This window comes from Lepus europaeus, chromosome 13 (assembly GCF_033115175.1).
Source record: "Lepus europaeus isolate LE1 chromosome 13, mLepTim1.pri, whole genome shotgun sequence".
NCBI lineage: Eukaryota > Metazoa > Chordata > Mammalia > Lagomorpha > Leporidae > Lepus > Lepus europaeus.
In genome coordinates this window covers 21,087,032-21,095,992 of record NC_084839.1, presented here as the reverse complement: position 1 = coordinate 21,095,992, position 8,961 = coordinate 21,087,032, and the positions used below count along the sequence as shown (strand labels likewise).

General features: G+C 47.5%; 1 protein-coding gene across 2 annotated transcripts in view; it reads left to right on the top strand.

Moving 5' to 3' along the window:
- The first annotated feature begins 8,045 nt into the window (after positions 1–8,045).
- ATAD2B (ATPase family AAA domain containing 2B) overlaps positions 8,046–8,961 on the top strand; it is a 207,040-nt gene continuing 206,124 nt past the window's right edge. For both annotated transcript variants that reach the window (XM_062209028.1, XM_062209027.1), the window contains exon 1: positions 8,046–8,582. In XM_062209028.1, coding sequence (XP_062065012.1) covers positions 8,367–8,582 — 216 coding nt within the window. In that variant the 5' untranslated portion in view covers positions 8,046–8,366. The remainder of the gene's footprint in view (positions 8,583–8,961) is intronic.

Sequence of the window (8,961 nt, the reverse complement as noted above, 5' to 3'; positions counted from 1 at the left end):
TTCTGTCCTCTTCTATATTCTGAAAGATTAGGTGTAAAATTGGAACTGTTTTCCCTTGCATATTGGATAGAATTCACAGATGACGTCATCAGAGACTAGTGTATTACTTGTGGGAAATATTTAACTACATACCTAATTTCTTTAATCAGTGAGAAAAAAAATGTCCTAAAAAGCCTGCAAAAGATTCCAAACACTGAGACGTGTCTGAAGAATGGCCGGGTAGAGCTATTAATCTTATCTACCAGGTCTCTTTGACTTGGGGATGTGCATGTTTCTTCTTAGCCATCTGGAGCAACCCTTTGTTCTTTATCTGTACGTTCCTTATCTATTCCCAGAAATGTCCTTCCTAACATTAATAAGTTTTCTTCTTTTCAGAGAGGATGTTTGTGGCCAATCATGTTCTAAAGTAATTTCCAACCCAAGAGAAATTCACCCCCCCCCCCATTGTCCCATCTCTATTTGCCTAAAGCCAGCTTTTTAGGCCAAGCCAAAGAACATTCACTATGAATGGTAAATGAAAATTTACTGTCACAGGCAACAGGAGTTCCGATTAGCATTTGACAGTCTTTGGGCTTATGTCTCCCAGGTCTGCGTTACTTATATTCTTCTCTGGATAAACCTTATATTCTATTAACCATTTTATGTTAGCCTGTTTTTTTTTTTTTTTCCAATGACACCAATAATAAGGTTATTCAAGTTCTTTGTGAATGAGCATTGATTAATTTCAGTTCAAGGAATTTTTCTACTTTATCTTAATTTTTGGAGCTTGTTGGAATAAAGTTCATATATATATGAAAGGTCTTCAAAAATTCATGGGAAATATGTATTTTAGAAATTCGATTGGATTGAAATTGATTTCCTATTTTTGCACCAAAATAAGCTTATCTTTAATTTTATGTTCTCACAAACTTCTTGATGTATCCTTGTATAGCATCCATTTTATTCCTTTAATGCTTATAGTAGAGGTCCAAACAGTAGCCCATGGGCCAAATCTAGCCTGTGTCCTGTTTTTGTATGCTGTGAGTAGAAGAAGGTTCTACATTTTTAAAGGGTAGTAAAACAAAAATAATTAGAATATGTGACAGAAGCCATATATAACCTGCAAAGTCTCAAGTATGTGCCCACTGGCCCTTTATAGTTTGCTGATCCCAAGTCTTCGAGAACTTCAATGCTGTTCACACTTTCTTCCCTGATAGTTGCAACTGAATTTTTCACTGCATTCCCCCCTCCATTTGACTGCTTTCTGTTGTCATGTATATTATTTCTTTCCTTCTACTGGGCATAATGCCCTTGAGGTCCATGCAATAGCTCATTCCTTTTTGAAAAAACTTTCACTTATTTGAGAGGAAAACAGAGAGAAGCAGACAGAGGTCCCTTCCACCGGCTCACTTGCTGCCAATTGCCCCAAATGGGGGGTGGGGTGCAAAGCCAAAGCTGGGAGCCAGGAGCTTAATCCAGGTTTCCTAAGGGAGGAACCCAATTACTTGTGTTATCACTGTTGCCTCCTAGGATCTGCACTGGCAGGAAGCTGGAGTCAGAAGCTAGATCTGAGACTTGAACCCAAGCACTCCATTGTGGGATGTGTTTTAAATGCTAAACTAAATGACTGCCTGTAGTTCATTCCTTTTTATTGATGAGTAGTTCGTGATATGGATGTGCCATAGCTTAGCCATTCATTTATGGGGGATACCCCCCCTTTGGCTATTACAATTAAACTGCAATAAACCATGAGCTACAGGTTTTTGTGTGGATAGTTTTAATTTCTGTGGAACAAATGCCCAGACTTGCAATTGCAGGGTGGTGTTGTATACATAGGCTTAGAAGAAACTGTAAAACTGTTTTTCAGATTGGGATTAGCTGTATCACTTTACATTCCCATTAGCAATGTATAACTAGTTTCTAGGCTGCTTCTCCAGCATTCCGTATCCTGTTTTATATCAGTTGTTCTCATGGTTATGTGGTGAGATCTCATCATGGTCTTAACTTGCATTTTCCTAAAGCTTAGTGATATTGAAATCTTTTTATGCGCTTATCCTTTTTATCTGCATAGCCTTTGTGTCTGCTCATCCTTAGGTGAAATATCTTTTCAGGTCTTCTGCCCATTTTTTAATTGATTAGTTTTGAATTTTTAGAGTTTTTATATTTTAGTCATTTTGTGAGATGTGTAAATATTTTCTCCCAGTCTGTTGCTTGGTTTTCATCTTAAATGGATCTTTGCCACCAAGTAAAAGTGTTTTTTTCTTTTTAAGTATTTATTTATATGAAAGGCAGAGTGATACAGAGAGACGGAAAAATCTTCCATCTGCTGGTTCATTCTCCAATTGACAGCCAAGAGCTAGGAGCCAGGAACCCCACCCTCACTCCCATGTGGGTGGCAGGGGCCCAAATACTTAAGCCATTGTCTGCTGCTCTCCCAGGCCCACTAGCAGGGAGCTGGAGCTGAAGCAGATCAGAAGCGGAGCAGCTGGGACTCAAACTGGTGCTCTTACACTTAGCTCACTGCACCATAGCTGGCCCCAAGTTTTAAGTTTTGATGAGGTCCTATTTATTGATTTTTTTTTCCTTTACTGATTTTGCTTTCAATGCCATGTCTAAGAACTCTGTTCTTTTTAAAAATTTATTAATTTAATTTTTTATTTATTGGAAAGGCTTACAGAGAGAGACAGAAAGAGATCTCCCATCCACTAGTGTACTTCCCAAATGCCCACAACAATCAGGGCTGGGCCAGGCAGAAACCAGGAGCCTGAAACTCAATCTGGTTCTCCCACACAGATGACAGGGACCCAAGCACTTGAAACATCACCTGCTGCCTTCCAAAGTACACATAAGCAAGAAGCTGGAATCAGAAGTGGAACTTGTGAGCCTACGGTGTGGCCCAGTGGGTTAAGTCGCTGCCTGCAACAGTATCCCATTTGAGCGCCCGTCCGTTTGAGTCCCTGCTGCTTCACTTTTAATCCAGCTTCCTGCTAATTCTCCCTGCTAAAGCAGCGGAAGATAGCCCAAGTGTTTGGGCTTCTGTACACATGTGGGAGAACCAGATGAAGCCTCTGACTCCTGTCTTTGGTCTGGTCCAGCTCCAGCCTCAGCCCCGGCCCTAGCCGTTGTGGCCATCTGGGGAGTGAACCAGCAGATGGAAAATCTCTCTTTCTCTCCCCCCTTCCCTCTCTGTAACTCTGCCTCTCAAATAAACAAATCTTAAAAAAAAAAAAAAAAAAAGTGGAGCTGGGACTTGAGCTCAGGCCTTGTGATAGCTGATGGTGGATGTCTCAAGTGGTTTTTTAAAAAGATTTATTTATTATTTGAAAGGCAGAGTTATAGAGAGGCAGAGGCAGAGAGAGAGAGGCCTTCCATCTGCTGGTTCACTCCCCAAATGGCTGCAACGGCTGGAGCTGGGCTGATTCGCAGTCAGGAGCTTCTTCCAGGTCTCCCATGCAGGTGCAGGGGCCCAAGGACTTGGGCTATCTTCTACTGCTCTCCCAGCCCATAGCAGAGAGCTGTATCGGAAGTGGAGCAGCTGGGACTCAAACCAGTGCCCATATGGGATGCCAGCAGTGCACGCAGTGGCTTTACTCACTACACCACAGCACCAGCCCCTCAAATGGTGTTCTGATAGCTAGGCAAATGTTCACTTCTCTTCATTTTATAAGCTCTACTTTTGTCTTTTTTTTTTTTTTTAAACATATTTATACTTAAGTTTCACTTACTCTTAACATTTTTCTTTGTCCATTTTTGCTAATATTTTCTTTTTTAAAAGATTTATCTGGAAGGTAAAGTGGCAGAAAGGGAGGCAGAGATCTTCCATCTTCTGGTTCACTCCCTAAATGGCCACAACAGCTAGAGTGGGCCAGGAAAAAGCTAGAAGCCAGGAACTCCATTCTGGTCTTCCACATGGGTGGTAGGGGCTCAAGTCCTTGAACCCTCATCCACTGCCTTTCCAGGCAGATTAGCAGAAAGCTCGATTGGAAGTGGAGCAGCTAGGATTCCAACCAGCACTCTGATATGAGATGCAGGTTAAATGGCAGCTTAACCTGCTGTGCCACAACACTGGTCCATTAGTATTTTCTAATCTTTCCTTTATATAACATATCTTAATATAAATCTGTGGGTTTCATTCTGTTGTTTATTTTCATTCTTTCTTTGCTGTTTGCAAAATGATTTTTTCCCTTTGTTTTCTGTGTTTCATTCCTGAGATTTATTTTTTTGTCCCTTGTGTCAAAAGTGCGTTCTCTCAGACATGACTTATCTTTGCTTGTGCTTTATGCTTAGTATCACTTTTGACACAAACCTATTTAACCTAAATTCCTGTCCTGAGGTTCTTCATACCTATCATACATGCTTAATTTAGGTTGTAAATCTGAGGACTAGTTTGTTGTTTTGAATTTTTAAGGGACAGCTTCCCGTTCCACATTTTTGTGTGTGTGTGTGTTGGAAAAAGCAGTTTTCCTTGCAGTCTCGTGGGGATAAATGCTGGGAAGTTTAATTTCTTTCTTTTTTTTTTTTAGGATTTATTTTATGTATTTGAAAGACAGCTACAGAGAGAGGTAGAGACAGAGAGAGAGTCTTCCATCTGCTGGCTTACTCCCCAGATGGCCACTAAGGCTAGAGCTGAGCCAACTGAAAGGAGCCAGGAGCTGCTTCTGGGTCTCCCATGTGGGTACAGAGGCCCAAGGACTTGGGCCATCCTCTGCTGCTTTCCCAGGCACATTAACAGGGAACTGGATCTGAAGTGGAGCAGCCAGGTCTTAACTGGCGCCCATATGGGATGCTGGCACTGTAGGTCAGGACTTTAACCTGCTGTGCTACAATGCTGGCCCAAATTCCCCTTCATCTCACTCTTTTCATATCAGGATGTTGTAGCATGATTCCATTTGATGTCATATGTTCAGCAAGTTTTGAGCATTGGTGACTGTCTTCTATATGTCTTAATACAGAAAATATTAGCAAGTTCACTGGGTAAGCAAATTAATTGAAAAATGAAAGCTGTCTTTAGTAGAGTTTTGCATATATGGATTCCTGCTGTCACTCAATTTTTGGTCTGAGTATTCCTTAGTATCTTGTATCTTGTTAGCTTTTTTTTTTTTTTTTTTTTTTTTTTTTTTTTTTTTACAGGCAGAGTTAGTGAGAGAGAGAGAGACAGAGAGAAAAGTCTTCCTTCTATTGGTTCACCCCTCAAATGGCCGCTATGGCCAGAACTATGCCGATCTGAAGCCAGGGGCCAGGTGCTTCCTCCTGGTCTCCCATGCGGGTGCGGGGCCCAAGCACTTGGGCCATCCTCCGCTGCACTTCCAGGCCACAGCAGAGAGCTGGACTGGAAGAGGAGCAACCGGGACAGAATCCGGTGCCCCAACTGGGACTAGAACCTGGGGTGCCAGCGCCACAGGCGGAGGATTAGCCAAGTGAGCCGTGGCGTTGGCTCATCTTGTTAGCTCTTATATGTAATTATCAATAAAGCTTAAAAATGTTACAGTGGGTTTAACACAGCCTACCAGCCTACCAGCAACATATATGAGTGTTGGTTTGAGTCCTAGTTGCTCCACTTCTGTTCCAGTTCCCTGCTAATGAGCCTGGGAACGTAGTGTAAGATGGCTCACCCCCCACCTGGGAGACCTGGGGACCTAGAGACCTGGATGGAGTTCCAAGTTCCTGGCTGTGGCCTGACCCAGTCCTGGCCAATGTGGCCATTTGGGGAGTGAACCAGCAGATGGAAGAGCTCCCTGTCTCTACCCTTTGTAACTTTGCCTTTCAAATAAATAAGTAAATCTTGGGGCTGGTGCTGTGGTGTAGCAGGTAATGCTGCCGCCTGCAGTGTGGGAATCCCATATGGACATCAGTTCAAGTCCTGGCTGCTCCACTTCTGATCCAGCTCTTTACTACAGCCTGGGAAAGCAGAAGATGGCCCAAGTCCTTGGGTCCCTGCACCCACTTGGGAGACCTGGAAGAAGCTCCTGGCTTTGGATTGGCACAGCTCCAGCCATCGTGGCCAACTAGGGAGTGAACCAGCGGATGGAAGACCTCTCTCTTTCTCTGCCTCTCCTTCTCTCTAACTCTTTCAAATAAACAAATAAAAGTAAATCTTAAAAAATGTATACTTTACTTTTTGTTATTTTCTCTAGTATACACTATGAAATATTGGCTATTTAAAAAAAAAGACATTTATTTATTTGAGAAGAAGACTGACAGTGTGACAAAGAGAATCTTCCATCTGCTGGCTCACTCCCCAAGTGGCTGCAACTACCAGGTCTGGGCACACCAAAGCCAAGTATCAGGGACTCCAAATGGTCTCCCACATGGGTCCAGGGACCCAAATATTTGGGCCATTTTCTCCTGCCTTCCCAGGCACACCAGCTGGATGGTGTACTGGGGCAGCTGGGACTTGAACCAGCCCATGCCAGCATCCCAAGTGGTAGCTTAACCTTCTGTGCCACAATGCCTGCCCCTTATCTTTTTCAAGCTTTCCTTTCTTTTTTTCATGATGTTTTCTCCCCCTCACTTTGTGGTTCAAGATGCATCTCTAGGGAATTACATCTCAGAGGCTGTCCCTCACATCCCTGCTTGAATTAGGCCGTTTCATTCTTTATCACACTGCATTGTGGCTTCTTGGTGTCTTGTCTGTCTCTTTCATTCCTGCTGGTCTGTTGAGTTTTTGGAGGGCCGGAACTATGCTGTTCTTAATAGATCTCCATATTGCCTGGCCTGGCAGAGTACCCAACATCTCACATTTGTTGACAGTAAATGGTATGAGTTAGAGTAACCAAAATGATAAACTGGCCTTTCCAACTTAGGACTATAAAAACAACCACAGAAATAAAACAAAGGAGGAAAGTACAGAAAGCCTTTGTATGCTACTCTGCGTATCACACAGCCCTGCAGACACTTCCCGGACTACTTAAATATCAGCCTCTTTCTGCAGGAAATGAAACTTTATTCCTTTCGATGATGTCATAGCTGACTGACCCAGGAAAACCCAGGTCTGGTTCCATTATGAGAACCACACCCATTAAGAGGCTGTAAGTGGTGGGGAACGTGTTCAGGAGATGGTGTGTATTCAAATTAGCTTAAGAAGGTCTGTCTGCTTTTCTGGAATCTACCTGGCTTCCTAAAGAAAAACCACCCCTATTCTCATTGTACGATGACTGGAGCTTAGCTGGGTAGACTCCTCTATTATTTCTGATGTCACGTGACTTTGATAGGACTCTCCTTGAGTCTTCAATTTTTCATAGTGCAATAAACAGGTAGAGCTTCTGCCCAATAAACAGGCTTTCTATCTCCTTTAAAAAAAATGAACACAATCCTTCCTTCACACAAGTTTTCGTATAGCTTGTGAAGCTTGATTTTCGTTTGGAAGTTAAAGGGCACATGTTTATCTCTGGGCGCCCCTCTTTGTATTCTTAACGCCTCCCCGGGCAGGGGTGCGGTGGAGGGGGGGGACTCTGCCTCAGACCAGGCTAAGGTCATAGCAAAGGACCCTACGCCGCTTTGTTTAAAAGCACAAGGTGCCAGCGCGCCCCGCCCCTTTTTTTCCTTCCCGAGCTTATCGTGTGCCAGACCCCACACAGCCCAACGTTACCCCAGCAGTCACTGTCACATTTACAGCCCTGAGAAGTGCATCTCAAGTTCAAGGGCCCCCGCCTCGGGTAGCTCTGCGAGTCCAGCTCACCGCGCACCCTCACCAGCGGTTCTCTCCCGCGCGTGCCCCTGTCGGCCACGCCGGTTCCATCCAGGCGACCTAAGGAGGCGGACCGGGTATTCGGGGGGTACCCGGAGCCGGACAGGCTCGCGCGCGGCCCAGCTCTTCCGCGCCGTCTGGTTTCTCCCATCCCCCAGCCGAGACGGCGGGCGAGACCGGGGAAGCCATAGAGTTGCCGCGGCCCAGAGCGTCGCTACCCAGGCCTCCGAGCGCTGACGCCGTGCTGGGGGCGGGGCCTGTCGGAGGCCGGGGGCGAGGAGGGAGAAGCTGCGAAGGAGACGGCTGGCCGTCCTTGCAGCGCCCCGCCGCGGCCACGGCCGGAAGCGGTCTCGTCGGCCCTGCGGCGCTGGAGCCCTGACGCACGGAGCTCGAGAGCGAGAACGAGAGAGAAAGGGGCAGAAATGGCGGCTCCGCTGGGCTCCCGCTGAGGAGGGTGAAGCCGGCGGAGGGGTTCGGCTGTCGGCCTGCGGCATCGCGCCAGCCTGTCGCCGCCTGTCGTCTCTCGCCGACTTCTCTTCCTCTGCCTTGCTCTCGACTGTCCTCGTCTGCGCTCGCCAGAGCCCGGGTCGGCTCGTCCCTCCCGGCCCGGCTCGGCTCCGCTGGCCCTGACCGCCCGGCCGGCGGGCCAGCCTTCCTCAGCTCTCCCGGGAGCGGCGGGCCCGGTCCCCCGGGCTGGACCATGGTGAACACCCGGAAGAGCTCTCTGCGTCTTCTCGGGTCCAAGTCTCCCGGGCCCGGGCCTGGGCCTGGGGCCGGAGCAGAGCCTGGGGCGACCGGAGGCAGCAGCCATTTCATCTCTTCTCGGACCCGCTCCTCCAAGACCCGCGCTGCCAGCTGCCCCGCCGCCAAGGCCGGGGGAAGCGGTGGCACTGGCGTCGCGCTGGATGAGGCCCGGGTAAGAGCGCGGCGGCCCGCGTCCGGAGGCTGGCAAGTGCCGGCCCGGCCGCCGGGGCTTTGTCTGGCCGGGCCGGGGGCAGGAAGCCTCAGTGGAGCCCCTCGGGCTGCTGGGGACAGGGTCTGCGGATGCGGTGCGGGGTGGCACCCGGTGCAAGGGCCGCGGCTCCAGCCCCTTTGCTTCGCCGGCCCGGTTCTTTTGTGTAAAGAACAACACTGGAGTCCAGGGGAGAGGGCTTCGGGGGGTCCTTTTCGGGGCTCTGGGACGGTCAGCTGCCCGTGTCCTTGTCCTGCCTCGGAGGGGGAATTCTAGAGGAAGCGAGAGCAAGGGGCCGGAGCCCCTGGGTGCGAGCGTCGGAGACGAGAAGTGAAAGTTTTCT